General features: G+C 41.5%; 1 protein-coding gene across 4 annotated transcripts in view; it reads left to right on the forward strand.

The window, feature by feature from the left end:
- Positions 1–17,978, forward strand: part of LOC121281108 (long-chain-fatty-acid--CoA ligase 6-like) — a 109,172-nt gene that overhangs the window by 78,346 nt on the left and 12,848 nt on the right. For all 4 annotated transcript variants that reach the window (XM_041193798.1, XM_041193796.1, XM_041193795.1 and 1 more), the window contains 4 exons: positions 404–499; positions 7,499–7,571; positions 14,486–14,574; positions 15,453–15,569. In XM_041193798.1, the coding sequence (XP_041049732.1) occupies positions 404–499; positions 7,499–7,571; positions 14,486–14,574; positions 15,453–15,569 (375 nt within the window). The remainder of the gene's footprint in view (positions 1–403; positions 500–7,498; positions 7,572–14,485; positions 14,575–15,452; positions 15,570–17,978) is intronic.

Raw genomic sequence — 17,978 nt, forward strand, 5'->3', positions numbered from 1 at the left:
CAAGGAGCAGTTCTGCTGACATTAACAATGGGATTATTAGCTTGATGCTCCTTAGGGAGTCTTACAAATTGGTGTTTAGGCCACATGGGAGAGACCTGAGCCAAGAAAAAAATAGCGCTGGCTAAAAATATAGCACCGTCAACCAACACAGTTTTTGTGGCTCAGTCACCGCTTTGCTGCTGTTTCAGGATTGAATAGAATGTAAATCTTGTATGTTTTTAATTTATGTTGAAAACGCTTTCATAATCTAAAATTAAAGTTAGGAGAGCATTTTTTAATTGCATATTGAACCCATTTTAAATAACTTGGATGCCTCAGGCAGCATAAAGCTGTTGTGAAATTTATGTCTTGCTTTGTATTTGGCCAATTTTTTCTGCTAATTTGGATATATTTGTTATTACAGGATAGTCTTGGGGGAAAGGTGAGAATGATTGTCACAGGGGCTGCTCCTGCCTCTCCTGCTGTACTTGGCTTCCTGAGAGCAGCACTGGGTTGCCAGGTATGATAACTGGCACTTAATTCATTCTTTCATTCCATTTCTTTCAATTTTCATAAAATATTTTAAAATAATCCAAATATGAAATAAGTATACTTCTCACCAGCTTTCCAAATAGATTCCCAAATCCCACCATCAATTCAATCCTCTTTTCTGGTGAGTTCCTAATTGTACCTGATCTGCTTAGGGAAACGCTGAAGATAAACCCTCAGTTAGCTGTGGGGGAAGGTTAAATAAAGATGCTATGGTAGGGAAATGTCTCATCTCTCGTAAAGGCAATTCAAGAGCAGATTTGGATGCATAACGGGATTAAGCACCCTGACTGCGTCTTCGCCTACTAGAAGTTATACAAGAATACGAGAAATAGGGGTAGAAGTAGACCATATGACCCGTTGAGCCTGCTTCACCATTTAGTATGATCATGGCTGATCTTGGGCTTCAACTCCATTTCCCTGCCCCATATCCCTTGATTTCCTGAGAGGCCAAAAATCTCTCTGTCCCAGCCTTGAATGTATTCAATGATGGAGCATTCACAACACTCTGGGGCAGAGAATTCCAAAGATTCAGAACCTCTTGGGTGAAGTCATTTCCCCTCATCTCAGTCCTTAATGAGCAGCCTCTTATCCTGAGACTATGCCCTCACATTTTAGATTCCCTGACCAGCAGAAACAATCTCTCAGCGTCTACCCTATCAAACCCCTTCAGAATCTTTTGCATTTAATGAGATTCCGCCTCATTCTCCAGAGAAAATAGACCCAATTTACTCAGCCTCTGATAATAAGACAATCCCCTCATCCCAGGGACCAATTTATTGAATCTTTGATGTACTGCCTCCAATGCAAGTATCTCTTTTCTTAAATGCGGAGACTAAATCTGCACACACTACTCCAAAGGTGGTCTTACCAAAACCCTGTACAATTCTAACAAGACTTACTTATTCCTGTAATCCAATCCCCTTGCAATAAAGGCCGTTTGCCTTCCTAATTGCTTGCTGTACCTGTAAACTTCTTGCGGGTCAGTTAAGGCCTCCACAGTGTGAATCATGAGCGGCAGTGGGCAAGGAGAGTAAGCGGGGCGAGCACGACCTCCGTGCATGCACGAGTGAGTGCTTCATAATCTCTGAGACACAGAGCTATCTCAGGGAGATGAAGCATTTTTCAAAAATAAAGAAATAAATAATGTAATAAAACATGCCCCCTCATCAGCAGGGACATGTTATCAATTACATTTTTTATTTTACTTTTTATTTGCTTTAGGAAACCTCATCCTGCCTGTGGAAGAGGTTTCCTTAAAAAGTGCAAAGGCTGTTTGGCCTTTTCTCCTGCCCACCAACTGCCAGATTGGATGGGTAGTGAAAAACTTAATTGATAATATTATGGCCTTAACAGGATTTTTAATTGTTGGCAGGCGCACCGATGACCCTGGAAAGTGCCCACCAATCGAAATAGCATGCAAAAGCGCGTTGATGTCAGTGCGCCCACCTGCTGTCAACGCACGTCATTTCAGGCTTGAGCAGATAGGCTGTGCACCTGCCCACCCATGGAGCTAAAAGTTTTGCCCATAGACTTTAAACAGGAAAAACACGTTTGACCTTATAAGTTCAAAATGAGGTCCCTTGCAATTTGGTTCCTTTGCAAACACAGTCATAGGGCTTACAGGCAGGTTAGATCTTGCATGCCTCTGACTCTCGTACACAAACTCCTCTCGGTTTATACCTAGCTTTTGCTTTGAATATAAATTTTTCATTGTATTACTAAGTTTTTAATTTTACCTCTCCTATCAATAATCCTTTTCATTCCACCAATTTTATTAGTAATATAAATACGTTGCTTGGTGTCCTCTAACTAGGTGCAAGATTTTACCCATTCTTTTGAAATGTTTATTCATCAAATGCAAATGTACTTTTTACCTTCTATCTCTTACGTTTATCTAATTAACATCTCAAAATTACTATACATCAAAGCACCCAGACTAGTTGGCTTTAATCCAATTCACTCTCACTCTCACACTCACTCACACCAGTACAATTCCAATTTAAAAATAATTTCCAATAACATGATACACATATTAATATCTCCATGACGGGCACCTTATCAAAAGCCTTTTGGAAATCCAGATATACTACATCTATTGGTTCCCCTTTATCTACCTTACTAGTTACATCCTCAAAAACCTCCAATACATTTGTTAAGCAGGATTTTCCTTTAGTAAAACCACATTGACTTGCTCTAATAATACACTGCTTTTCTAAATACATTGTTAACCTTCCTTAATAATACATTCCAGCATTTTCCCAACAACTGATAGGCTAACTGGCCTGTAGTTCCCTGTTTTCTCCCTTTCTCCATTCTTGTAAAGCAGAATAACATTTGCCAACTTCCAATCTAATGGGACCATTCCCAAATCCTAACTGGAAAATCACAGCCAGCGCATCCACTATCTCTGTAGCTATCTCCTTTAGAACCCCAGGTTGTAGGCTATCAGGCCTCAGGGATTTGTTGCCTTAAATTTCTCCAATACTAATTTCCATAATTTCCCCTCAATTTTTAATCCCTTGTTTACCATCTGTTTCTGGGATGAAACTTGCGTCTTCCACTGAAGATAGACACAAAATATTTGTTCGGTGCCTCTGCCATTTCTGCATTCCCCATGATTTCTCCTGTCTGATTTTAAATGACCAATGTTAATTTTAGCTATTCTGTACCTTTTTGTATACTTCAACAAGCCTTTACAATTTGTTTTTATATTACTGGCTAGTTTACTCTCATGTTTTTTTTTCCTCTTTTTAATCAACTTTTCAGTTGCCCTTTGCTGGTTTCTAAAACACCCCTCAATGCTCAGATTTATTATTGTTTTCTTCCTATGAAATAAGAGCAAAAGTAGGCTATTCAGCCCCTCAAGCCTGTTCCACCATCCAAAAAGATCATGGCTCATCTGTTTGTGTTTCGAGTTCCACATTCCCATCTACCCCTTGGGAATCAATCTACCCCCACCTTAAAAATATTCAATGACCTCATTTGCACCGCCTTCTGAGGCAGTGAATTCCAAAGTGTCTCAACCCTCTGAAAGAAAAAAACTCCTCATCTTTGTCCTTATAAGGGTGACCCCTAATTTGAGATCTGACTCACCCACAGGTAGAAACATCCTTTCCACATCCACCTTGTCAAGACCATTCAGGATCTTATATACTTCAAGTCACCTTTCACTTCTCTAGTCTCCAGTGGAAACAAGCCCAGCCTGTCCAACCTATCTTCATAGGACAACCCAGTCATTCCAGGTATCAATCTAGCAAACCTACTCTGAACCACCTCCAACGCATTTACATCCTTCCTTAAAAAAGGAGTCCAAAACTGCACACAGTAGTCGAGATGTGGTATTACCAATGCCCTATATAACTGAAGCATAAAATCCTTAATTTTATATAAAAACCAAAAATGCTGGCAAAACTCAGCAGGTCTGGCAGCATCTGTGGGAGAGAAACAGAGTTAATATTTTGAGTCCTTATGGCTCCTCTTCAGAGCTAAAGAGAAGTAGAAATATGATGGATTTTATACAATTTTAAAAGGGGGTGGAGCAGGTGGAACAAGAGAAGGTCAGGGATAGGTGACTGCTAAGGAGAGGGTCACTGTTCCGCTATTAACACGTTCTGCTCTCTTTCTTTTATGCCACTCTCAGCACCTTCTTTACTCTTCACAACTATCATTAACACTCCCCCTTTGTCCTGTATCAATGACATCGTTGTCAATCTCCCTTTAGTTGTCACCCATCCCTGACCACCTATCTCGTTCCACCTGCTCCATCCCCTTTTAAACAGTGTAAAGCTCAGCATATTTCTACTTTAGCTCTGAAGAAGAGTCATATGGACTTGAAACATTAACTCTGTTTCTCTTCACAGATGCTGCCAGACCTGCTGAGTTTTCCCAGCGTTTTCTGTCTTTATTTCAGATTTCCAGCACCCACAGTATTTTACTTTTATCCTTTTTTATGTTCAATTCCCTTCATAATAAAGGAGAGCATTCCATTAGCCACTTTGACTATGTGCTGTACCTGCGTACTAACCTTTTGTGACTCATGCAGTAGAACACCTAGATCCCTCTGCACTTCATAATTCTGCAGTCGTTCTCCATTTAAGTAATACTCTATTCTTCCTGTCAATGTGAACAACTTCACATTTTCCCACACTGTACTCCATCTGCCATATTTTTGCCCACTCACAAACTATCTATATTCATCTGCAACCTTGCTTATGTCGTCTTTACAACATACTTTCTTACTCATCTTTGTGTCCTTTGCAAATTTAGCTACTATGCCTTGGCTCCCCTCATCTAAGCCATTGATGTAAATTGTAAAAAAATTGAGACCCCCAGCTCAGACCCCTGTAGGACTCCACTCATAACATCCTGCCAGTCAAAGACCCATTTATGCATACTCCTCTGCCAGCCAGCCAATCTTCTATCCATGCTAATATGTTACTCCCTACACCATGAGCTTTTATTTTCCACAATAATCTTTGAGGCACCTTATCAAATGCCTTCTGGAAATCCAAGTACAGTCCTTCCTGAGTTAGCCATTATGGACCTTACTGAGCTTTTGTTTCCATGGAATGATTTTTTTGTTGACCTTTTTGAATTGTTTCTTTAAATGTTTCCCACTGTTCATTTCCAACCATATCTTTTAGTCCATTTACACAATTAACCTTAGCCAGTTCTCCCGTCATACCTTCGTAATTGGCTATGTTTAACTTTAAGATTGTTTGTGATTGGAGTATGTCACTTGCAAATTTAACCTGGAATTCAATAGTATTATGATCACTATTTCCCAATGGATCTTTTATAATGACATTACTAATTAGCCCTGCTTCATTACACAACTCCAGATCTAAGATAGCTTCATCTCTAGTTGGTTCCAAAACATATTGGTTCAAGAAATTCTCAAACATTCTACAAACTCATCATCTAGGCCACACTTGCCAATTTGATTGTTTCAGTCTATATCAAGATTAAAATCCTCATTACATTGCCTTTGTTACAAGCTCCAATGATTTTTTGTTTAATGTTCTGTCCAATGGTTCTGACTACTGTTAGGGGGCCTATAAACTACTCTCACTAGTGTTTTCTGGCTCTTGCTATTTTTAATTTCTATCCATACTGATTTTATTTCATGATCTCTTGAAAGAGGATTTAGAACTAAGGGTCACTGCTTAAAAATAAGGTGTCACTCATTTAAGACCAAGATGAGACATTTTTCTGATGCTCATGAGTCTTTGGAACACATCCTCAGCAGGCAGTGGTAACAGAGTCTTTGAATATTTTTAAGGTAGAGATAGATAGATTCATGGTGGTGGTTCCCATGTGTCTGCTGCCCTTATCCTTCTAGATGGTAGCGGTTGTGGGTCTCAAGGTCTCAAAAACTTCTATAAAGTATCCTTTAAATTCCAGGGAATGCAACAATTCCATTTTACATAATCTTTCCTTGTAATTTATCCTTTGGAGGCCAGGTATCATTCTACTAAATTTATTCTGCGCTCCTCCTAAGGCCAATATGTACTTTCAACAGTATGGTGCCCAGAACTGAGCACTGCCCACGTGTGGTTAACCATGGCTTTGGCTTTGCATAATTAGCACGACTTCTATCCCTTTCGTATTCTAGTCCTCCAGGTATACAAGTCAATATTTCATTAGCCATTGTGATTATTTTTGTACCTGCCCACAGCATTTCAATTATGAATGTACATGGACCTAAAGTCCACTTGGAACTCTAGCTTTTCACCATTCAAAAAGTATTCTGATCAATCCTTATGGGTCCCCAAAGTGGATGACCTCAAAGTTGCTTATTTTGAAATCCATTTGCCACAATTTTTCCAATTCACTTAATCTATTAATATATCTATGCTTTCATCTACACTGCTTACCATTCTACTTATCTTTGTGTCATCAGCAACTTGATATTGGCTCTTGTAAATTGTTAATAAATGCAGTGAATAGTTGAGGTCCAAACATACATCCCTGCGGGATGCCACTAGTCACATTGTACCTGTTATACCTACCCTCTGTCTCCTGTCACCTAGCCAATTTCCTAACCAAGTCATAATTTGTCCTCAATTTCATGAGCTTCAACTTTGGCCAACTGTCCCTGATGAGGGAGTTCAGTAAATGCCTTCTGGAAGTCCTAATAAATAGCATCCATAACATCTGTCCATTACTTCAGTCACATCTCCAACATTCAATCAGGTTTGTCAGGCATGATGTACCCTTTACTAAGCCACGCTTGCCCTCCCTGATCAGTTGAAAATTTTCTTAATTGTAGGCATGAGTAATTTCCCAACAAATGTCTAGCTTTGCTTTGCTAATCAAATTGTACATACAAAGTGGCATTTATATCATGACCAACAAGCAACTAGGTGAAGCTTTGTTAATATCTGCTATTGCCAGCAACTAGAGCTGTTCAAAGATGGTAGTTATGACAATGTAACAAACACTGTGGGAAGTCCTACAGTTTACAACTTTCTTCCTCCACACCCCGGCATTATAAGTATGGGTGCCTGTTTTAGCCACCTTCAAAGAATAAAAGGCTTCAAGACTCTTTGATCCATAAAACAACAATCAATGAAACGAGATGGCTAACACTCTACTTCATAAAGATTTGAAACCCAAGCACTACTTTGTAAATTATAGTGGGGTCTGTATCAATATAGCTACTCTGTCAATCAGAATGTTGTCTGCCGCTTTGTTGGTCACTATTCTGTTTACCCTATTTTTCTGTTTAAAAACCCATGAAATATTATATTGTGTTTACCTCCATAGCTGCTTTTAGCCAATAGTTCTAAAAGTTAACAAGTGTGATTGAGAGATGTCAATAATTGTACAGTAATTGTCCCTTTGTGTTTAGGCTTATTTATGAAACTCAGCATTGTAGCCCTTTAAAGAAATTATGTGAGTGAGTATTATTCTTGAAATATATTTCACTTTCCACATACCTATAACCATTGTGTGATGTGGTTAGGTTTATGAAGGTTATGGACAGACTGAGTGCACAGCTGGATGTACCTTTACCACACCAGGAGATTGGACATCAGGTACTATTTGATGCCTCTGTTGCTATTTCTAATATATGTGCACTATATATCAAAGAGCTTTAATTATGCTTCTTAAAATATGCTCCAGTTTCTGGTATAGTAGGGTATGGTGTACTAGAAAGTAATAGCAAAATGCCCTGAGTTCTGAATGTTAGCTGCAGTCCTTTGGGAAACATCAGCTAGGTGATGCTTAGGGAAGAGGGGAGAGCTTCTCTGGTTGGCTTCAGAGCAGAATTAATGCAGGCTTGAGAACTGCTTGTTCACCTATCCGCTATTTCAGTCAAGGATATTTGGTGACATGGAAAGACCAAAGAAAGGTAAAATCATGAAAATTACTTATAGAGAAGTTTTGATTTTATATTTGGAGCTTAAAAAAATTGTTAATCTCCCATGGTGTCACACATAGTGGGAAGGTAATTTTGACAGTGGACAAGAATATAAGAATTGCTGAAAAAGGAGACATGTCAAAGCTTTTCATATTGCATTCATCAGGACACTTTGTTGTTTTTCCCCTTATTCTTGCAATTTCTACTGAATGAGAAGGGAGTACTGATTGGTTGATGTGAACTCTGGTAGAGGTGTTGCCATGGAGAATGCACCAAATGATGGTGACTGACAGTTAACTGCTAAGCATTGTTTGAAATTTATACCAGGCAGCTTGAACCTTACTGGTCAAGGCATTATCCTGAGGAATGAATCAGCATAAAGCTGCCACTTATTTTGTTTAGCTGAATCAGACGCAATGTGTGTACATGTTCTTTCTGTCTGCAAAGAACAGGGCCCTATGTTAATATATTTAGCTTCCTGTATGTACGTCCCTACTCTCACCCCCAACCCCCCCCCGCCATTCTCACCCTCACCCTCACCCTGCCCCTCGCGCCCCCCCCCCTCCGCAAGGGGGGTGGGGTCTGGAGGGAGTGGATGAGGTGGAGGAAGGGAGGGTGAGAAAGCAGGGGAAAAGGCAGAGGAGCAAGTTTGGGGATAGTGGAAGTAGAATGAGAACAAGGTGGGAGAAGGAAATGAGGGGGAGGAAATGAAACAGGTGAGGAGAAATGGGTGGGGCAAGAAATACTATGGGAGGGGAGAGAAAAGATGGAGGAGGACTGGAGATGGGGAGAAGCAAGGAGCAGTGTGGGATGAGAGCAGAGGAGGAATAAAGAGATTATAGTGAATAATGATTATGGAGAGGGGAGAGAAGAGTAGAGGCAGGTGGAAGAGAGGATATAAGAAGGAAAGTGGAGGATGAGGGAAGAGCTTAAAATGATTGGAAGTAAAGTGATGAGTAAGTTATCAGAAATGAAAGGAGAGAGGAGATGGGAGGGAAGAGCGAAAAAGGCAAAGTGTTCAGGAAATGGGGAGGGGAGAAAATCTAAAGGGGAGAGAGGAGTGGCATAGAGGAAGAAGGAAATTGGGTTGAAGGGAAGAAAGGTAGGAAGAAGATGAAAAGGACAGATGGGAGGGAAACGCAAGAGAGGAAGGGAAGAAGAGCAGCAGAGAAAAAGAGGAGAAGATTGATGAAGGGCCTAGAAAGGAATTGGGGTAGGCTGGAGGGGAAGAAAGGGAGAACAGTCGCAAAGAGCGGTAAGAGCAGTCGGGTGGGGAAAGGAGCAAGGCAGAAAACAGGAGGAGGAAAATTGTGGTGGGATGGAGAGATGGGGAGGCCAAGATTGGAAGACTAGTGGAGAGAGGGGAGGTGAAGTATTGAAGGGGTTAGGTTAGGAAAGAGGGGAAGAGTGGAGAAGGGAGAGATGGGAGGAAAGTGAAGAAGGGCACTGAGTGGAAGAGAGAAAGGGAAGAGCAGAGAACACAAGTGGAGGAGATGATGGAAAGATAAGAGTGGTGGAAGGGAAAGTAGAGAGGGTGAAGGGTAAGATATTGGGGAGGAAGGAAGCACAAGAAAATCTCGAGAGGAAGTAGCAAGGTGGGGAGATCAGGAGAAGAGCAGTGAAAATAGATGGTGGAGGAAATTGAGGAAAGAGGGGAGAGGTGAAGCAGTGAGATGGGGTACAGGAGTGGGGGAGATGAGGGGAAGCATGAGAATGATAGTACCAGTCACTTGGACAAATATGGATACATGAAGGAAAGTAAGCACAAATAGTGTTTCACTAATTGTTTGAGTTTTGTATGAGGAAAGGGGTCATGCTGATGAAGTGGTGCACATGGACTTCTAAGAACCATTTGATAAAGTGCCACATAACAAGCTTGTCAGCAAACATAGAGCCCATGGAATAAAAGGGACAATTGCAGCATGGATGTGAAATGAAACCAAGAGCAGTGGTGAATAGCTTCTTCTCAGGCTGGAAGAAGGTTTATAGTAGAGTTCCCTAGGAATTGGTATTAGGATCCCTGCTCTTCCTGATATATATTAATGACCTAGATCTTGGTGTACAGGGCATAATTTCAAAATTTGCAGATAAGAAACTTGGAAGTTGTGAATTATGAGGAGGATAGTGCAGAACTTCAAAAGAACATAGGCAGATTGGTAGAATGGGCAGACAAGTGACAGATGATATGTAATGCAGAGAAGTGTGAAGTGATTCATTTTGATAGGAAGACAAGGAGAGAGAATATAAAAAAAGGTACAATTCTAAAGGAGTGTAGGAGCAGAGGCACCTGGGGATATTTTTTTAAATTCATTCACAGGATGTGGGCTTTGCTGGCTGGGCCAGCATTTATTGCCCATCCCTAGTTACCCCTGAAGGTGGTGGTGAACTGCCGCCTTGAACTGCTACAGACCATGCAGTGTAGTACACCCAGAGTGCTGTTAGGAAGGGAGCTCCAGAATTTTAACCCAATGACGGCGACATATGTGCACAAGTAATTGAAGGTGGCAGGACAGATTGAGGAAGTGGTGAATGAAACATACAGACAGGATCCTCAGTTGATTATTGTGACAAGGTCTGGGCACCACACTTGAAAAGATATGAAAGTACTAGAGAGAGCAGAAAAGATTCATGGGGATGGTATCAGGGATGAGGAACTCCAATCTTGGATAGGATGGAGAAGCTGGGGCTGTTCTCCTTGGTGAAGAGAAGATTAAGAGAATATCTGATCATGGTGGATAAGGAGAAACTGTTCTCATTGGCAGAAGAATCCAGAATCAAAGGACACCAATTTAAGATGATTGGCAAAAGAAGCAAAGGCAATATGAGGGAATTTTTTTTGTGCAGCAAATAGTTGGGAAATGGAATGCATTCCCTGAAACTGTGGTGGAGGCACATTTAATTTGAGTTCAAGAGAATTGGATAAGTACTTGACGAGAATTTGTAGGCCATAGGGAACAGGTGGGAGAGTGGGATTAGATAAATTCCTTTGCAGAAAGCTGACACACAAAGGGCAGAATGGCCTCTTTCAGTACTGTAAGAATTCTATGGTTCATAAGAGAACATGGGATAAGGGGAGGAGATGTGAGGAGAGAAGGGGAGATTAGAAGAGGGAAGAGGTGATGGGAGAAACTGAAAGACGATCAGGAGAGTGAGTTTGAACTTTAATAGCTAAACTCTAATTTGCCTGTCACTTGGTTATTCTGTCAATCGTGTTGGTGTCTGTCCCTTTGTCGATCACTATTAGGTTTACTACATTTTGCTATTTTATTTTCTGTTTAAAAACTCATGGAAGAAGCCTCTCCATCTTATCTCGATCCCACTTACCCTCACACCCTCTCCCTCTCTACTATTCTCCTCCTCTCCAATGCATAGTACTCCAACCATGGTCTAACAGAGAGGTCATGGAGTAGTGGTATTTTCACAGGCCAAGTAATCCAGAGACCCAGGGCAATGCCCTGGGGACCTATGTTCAAATCCCACCAGGGCAGATAGTGAAATTGAATTTAATTCAAAATAAAAAAAATGGAATTAAAGTCTAATGACCATAAAACGATTGTCGTAAAAACCCATCTGGTTCTCTAATCCCCTTGAGGGAAGGAAATCCGCTTTCCTTGTCTGGTCTGGCATACATGTGACTCCAGATCACAGCAATGTGGTTGACTCTAAAATGGCCTAGATGGACACACTTTCATACCAAACTGCTAAAAGGAATGAAACCAGACGGACCATCCAGCATTGACCTAGGCAGCTGACAGAGTCCTCCTAACACCTGGGGGCTAGTGCCAAAATTGGGAGAGCTGTCTCTCAGACTAGTTAAGAAACAGTCAAAGACATAGGCCAGAATTTTGACCTTGATAGGTGGGCGGGCCCCACCGGCTCAGCAGCGGGTGGGCAGCCAAACTCCACCACCGAAACGGGGCTGGCTGCCATTTTGAGTGGGGGGCCAATTAAGGGCCACCCAGTGGGTTGCCCAATGTGAAGCACTATGTGCTTCCTGTGCGGGGGGTGGAGGGGTTCCCCATCTGTCAAAGTGCATTCTTTCATGTATGTGCGCGAAAGAGCGCATTGCTCCCTGAGACAAAGTGCTGTCTCGGAGAGTGCTGAATGTTTAAAAAAAACTTTAAAAATAGAGGAAGAAAAACATTATTAACATGTGCCCCTCATGTGACACTGTCACATGAGATGGGACATGTTAAATATGAGTGAAACTTTAATAAACTTTTTAAAAACTGAGATGAAACCTCATCCCACCAGTGGATGACGTTTTATCTTTTTTCAGAAGCCCGCTGGGGCTCCTGGCCTGCCCGCCAGCCTTATGGTTGGACGGGTAGGTCTTTCAATGAGCTTAATGATCCTGTCAATGGCCTCAATTGGCCATTGACAGGTCAGCAGGTGAACAGCTGATTTCACTTTCCGCCCGCCTTCCTAAAAATTTAAATAGACCGGGAGGCTGTCAGAGGTTCCTCCCGACGTCATCCCACGTCATTTTCCCAGCGGCAAGTGGGCCCCGCTCCCAAATCGCTGACAGGAAAGTTCTGGCTATAGTCATACAATCGTACATTACAGATCATGTCCCGGATACTGCCATCGCCCATCCTAGCAGGTGGCAGCACAGTCAGGAGAGAATTGCCCTGGGCATCCTCAACATTGACTCTGGACCCTGTGAAGTGTCATGGCATCAGGTCAAACATGGGCATACATATTGCACCCTCCCCTCCCCAAGTGGATGATCAATCTCGGCATCCTCCTGAGGTCCCCAGCATCACAGATGCCAGTCTTCAGCCAATTCAATTCACTCCACGTGATATCAAGAATTGGCTGAAGGCACTAGATACTTCAAAGGCTATGGGCCCTGACAATATTCCAGCAATAGTACTGAAGACTTGTACACCAGAACTTGCCGCACCCCTAGCCAGGCTGTTCCAGTACGGCTACAACACTGGCATCTACCTGGCAATGTGGAAAATTGCCCAAGTATGTCCTGTACACAAAAAGCAGGACAAATCCAACCTGGCCGATTACTGTCCCATCAGTCTACTCTTGATCATCATCAGTAAAGTGATGGAAGGGATAATCAACAGTGTTAACAAGTAGCATATGCTTAGCAATAACCTGCTCACTCGTGCTCAGTTTGGGTTCTGCCAGACCCACTCAGCTCCTGGCCTCAATACAGCCTTGGATTAAACATGGGCAAAAGAGCTGAATCCCGAGGTGAGGTGAGAGTGACTGCCCTTGACATCAAGGCAGCACTTGACCAGGTGTGGCATCAAGGAGCCCTAGCAAAGCTGGGGTCAGTGACAGTCAGGGGTAAAACTCTCTGCTGGTTGGACTCATCCCGAGCACAAAGGAAGATGGTTGTGGTTGTTGGAGGTCAATCATCTCAGTTCCTGGACATCACTGCAGGAGTTCCTCAGGGTAGTGTCCCAGGCCCAACCGTCTACTGCTGCTTCATTAAAAACCTTCCTTCAATCATAAGGACAGTAGTGGGGATGTTTGCTGCTGATTTGTAAAAATGTTCAGCACCATTCACAACTCCTCATACCGAAGCAGTTTATGTCCAAATGCAGCAAGACCTGGACAATATCCAGGTGTGGGCTGACAAGTGTCAAGCAATGTATTTGCCACACAAGTGCCAGGCAATGACAATCTCCATCAAGAGAGAATCTAACCATCGCCCCTTGTCATTCAATGGCATTACCATCACTGAACCCCCCGCTATCAAGGGTTACCATTGACCAGAAACTGAATTGGGCAAGCCATATACATACTGTGGCTACAAGAGTAGGGCAGAGGCTAGGAATCCTGCAGCAAGTAACTCACCACCTGACTCCCCAAAGCCTGTCCACCATCTACAAGTCAGAAGTCAGGATTGTGTTGGAATGCTGTCCACCTGCCTGGATGAGTGCAGCTGCAACAACGCTCAAGGAGCTTGACACCATTCAGGACAAAGCAGTCCCCTTCCACAAACATTCACTTTCTCCACCACCGATGAAAAGTGCCAGCAGTATGTACCATCTACTGCAGGAACTCAAAGGCTCCTTAGGTACTTCCAAACCCACAACCGCTACCATCTAAAGGGACAAAGGCAGCAGACACATGGGAACACCACCACCTGGGAGTTCCATCCTGACTTGGAACTATATTGCCTTTCCTTCACTGTTGCTGGGTCAAAATCCTGGAACTCCCTCCGTAACAGCACTGTGGCTGTACTTACACCACATGGACTGCAGCAGTTCAAGAAGACAGCTCACCACCACCTTCTCAATGGCAATTGGGAATGGGTAATAAATGCTGGTTTAGCCTGCAATGCCCACATCCCATTAATGATGTAATAAAGCATTCTGGGGGTCCTTTTTATCATCAAAAATACTTATGTTGCGACCTTTAATGACCTCTGAATCTGAACACCAAGGTTCCCCCTACTCCTTTACTTTGTAAAACTGTATTTGTTTTGTATTTGCCCTTTAGTTCAGTGCTCAGTTTACAAACCTAATTATCATGTAAGCATGAATCAAATTACATTTTCTCCTTCTATGTTGTAGTTACTGTCTCATTTGATTATTAAGTTGCCTCATTTTCATCCTACAGGTCACGTTGGGGCACCGCTACCATGTAATTATCTCAAACTCATCGATGTAGATGAAATGAAGTATTTTTCTGCAAAAGGAGAAGGAGAGGTAGGTAAATGGTTATCTTTCATCATACTCATCCAATTTTTAGGTATTCCATCGTCAATACCATTCAATATTTCAATGGGCAAGTTACAAGGAGAAGGAAATTTTTTCAGGAACTAGCAAAGGTTTAGAACTAATTGAATAGCTCTTTCAAAAAGCTGGCATGGGTGTCATGGGCTGAATGGCCACCTTCTGTAATTCTAAGGGGGGCAAACTTCCTATTGCTCTCAAATGGGTATGCAGGGGGTACAGGGAACAAATACCAGCACTGGGATGGTATAATTTTGGGCCTCTAGCCTTATGACCATGCAGACACCCCAGTAGCTCACCAGAGATGAGGCCTTGAAGATAGGGCCACTGTGCTGTTGGGAGCAGCCCTAAGGCAAGTCCAGCAAGGGAAGAACAACTAGGAAGCGGTCAACTAGGTGGGAGGAAGCAGTGGCCATGATCAGGGTTGGCTTGTAGTTGACAACATGGTGGATTGTGGCAGGAATTGGGGAAAGAGATGATGGCAATTAGGTGGGAAGAGACAGGTGCTGAGGTAGTGATCAAGGTTGAGCACCCTGATCGAAGGTGGAGATCAGAGGAGAACTGCCGTTCTTCCCAGCTACACATGGTGGTGGTGGCCTTTAAAGATTGTAAATGCAGTACCTTTTAAAGACTGCATGTTAATCCTGGTTTTTCTGAAAGTGTCAACGCTTAGCAGCATTAGACATGAGCCCAGGAAACCTATTTTTTAATGTATACAATACATGCATTAGGTTCTTTGCATATGGAAACAAGGGACCTTTGAGCAACTTGAATTTGGAAGCAATGTGAAAAATACAGTTGAAATAGAGTTTTTATTTTGACACATCATTGCAAATGATCATTACTTGTAGATCTGTGTGAAAGGACCAAATGTGTTCAAAGGCTACCTCAAAGACACTGAGAAAACAGCTGAAGCACTGGACAAAGACAGTTGGCTGCATACTGGGGACATTGGAAAATGGTTACCTGTAAGTATTTAGTTTAAATATCATTGTGTAATACAACTGAAGTTGATTTTTTTTTAATAGCTATATATTTTAGAAATAATAATTTTGAAAATATTGCCTTTTATGAAACACGATAGACAACCCTGAACTTTATTATGAATTCATATCAAAGCAGATTTTATACTCCTGTTCACATATCTGTTTATAGAATGATTAATAGTTAAGTCAGTTTGGGACATAGGAATTCTGTCCAGAGATAACTGCATTTGTATTCCATTTTGTAAACATGAATGAGAAGACATTGGATCTACTGAAATTCTGTATCCAATGACTTAGTGGGGATTGATTTAGTACTTTATGATTTTATGAGGAGTAAATGAGAAGTGATTGGGTTATTGGAATTCTGCAGAATGGAAAGAAAAACCATTGGAATGTGACGGCATAAATAAGCAGTCTGGTTGATTAGAATCCTGCTGTTGGACTATTTGTACAGTCACCTGGAGTTGACAAGCGCACTAAATGGAATGAATGAGTCATAATGTATTTGTTATGATCCAGTACTTGCACATTTATTATTTTGAAGAAGTAATCTATTTTTGAGGGACTAGTCTTAACCTTAACACTTGCTAGTTGAGTGTGTTTCAGTTTAGGGTATTTCAGACAAATGTTATTGGTTGGCTGCAATTGAATCTTCTATGTTAAATTACCAACTCAATATCCAATTGATTAAAAATGGAAACTTCAAAAACAGTTCCATTCAATTGGTAAGTATCAGAGATACAAATACTCAAGAGATTTCTTTTGCAGTCAGATTCCTTTTTTTTAAACTGCCAATTGGCAAATAGCTGGAAGCAACCATAAAATATTGATTGCTGTTTAAAAAAATATATATATATGAAATTGGTTTAGACTGCAGCCTTGGACCTCACTGCTGATTTATTGATTTTAAAATAATAATCCCACAAAAATATAAGCTTCTAGCTAACAGCCTAGTTGATCTGTTACAGTACTTTTTGGTGCTATTAGGTGAAGAAATCTTTGGCCAAAAGCTCGAGAGAATGCCCTGCTCTCTTTAACATCCACTTGAATCAGTGGAACAGGCAAATATGTTGATTTAAAGTCTCTTCCAGCCCAGCCCAAAATGGAGTTAAAAAAGAGGTGCAGATATATCTTGCCTTTCACATCCCCAAGATGTCACTTTAGAGCTAATGAAATACTTTTTAAATGTAATCACTATCACAATGTAGAAAACATGACAGACAATTTACAGACAGGGAATGTTCCACAAACGGCAATTTTGGAATAACCAGATAAGCTGTTTTAATGATGTTGATTGTGGGAGCAATGCGGTCAGCACCAGCAAGATCTTCCCTGAAATGGTGCAATGGGATATTTTACATCCAACTGAGAAGGCAGGCATATCACCCAAAAGGCAGCACCTCCAACGCTGCAGCACTCCTGCAGTAATGCACCAGAAAGTCAGCACTTTTTAAAAAAAAACTTTTATGTCTGAGTAAAGCCATAAGAGAACAACTATGTTGTTTACTAAGACATTGTGCATTATATATACATATGTTGTTACAAAATAGTTTAACTTCTGACATTTTGTGAAAGTTCTATGATCTGACATGGCCAGGTATAGATTGAGACCTGATTTTGGAACATAATGTAAGAAGTAGGAGCAGAAGTAAACTACGTGGCCCATCGAGCCTGCTCCACCATTTAATATGATCATAGCTCATCTTGGGCTTCAACTCCATTTTTCAACCTGCTCCCCATATCCCTTGGTTCCCTGAGAGACCAAATATCTGTGTCCCAGCCTTAAATGTGATGAACATCCACAACACTGTGGGGTAGAGAATTCCAAAGATTCAGAACCCTTTGCGTGAAGTAATTTCCCCTCATCTCATCTCATTCCTAAATAATTGGCCCCTTATTCTGAAACTGAGCCCCATCGTTTCAGGTTCCCTGACCAATGGAAATAATTTCTGTGTCTATCCTATCAAGCCCCTTCAGAATTTTGTAGGTTTGGATTAGATTGTTTCTCATTCTTCTAAACTTCAGAGAATATAAACTCAGTTTACTCAGCCTATTATCATAGGACAACCCTTTCCATCCCAGGGGCCAATTTAGTGAACCTTTACTTAGTCATGTCCAATGCAAGTATGTCCTTTTTCTTAAAAGTAGGGACCAAAACTGCACACGTTACTCCTGATGCGGGCTCACCAAAACCTTGTACAACCCTAGCAAAACCTCTTTATTCTTGTACTTCAAATGCCTTGCAATAAAGACCAACATGCAATTTACCTTCCTAATTGCTTGCTGCACCTGCAAGGTAACTTTTTATGTTCCTTTTACCAGCATACCCTGGTCACTTTGAACATCAACACATACAAGTTTCTCACCTTTTTTAAAAAAAAATTCTGCTTT

Source organism: Carcharodon carcharias, chromosome 8 (assembly GCF_017639515.1).
Source record: "Carcharodon carcharias isolate sCarCar2 chromosome 8, sCarCar2.pri, whole genome shotgun sequence".
In the NCBI taxonomy this organism is placed as follows: Eukaryota; Metazoa; Chordata; class Chondrichthyes; order Lamniformes; family Lamnidae; genus Carcharodon; species Carcharodon carcharias.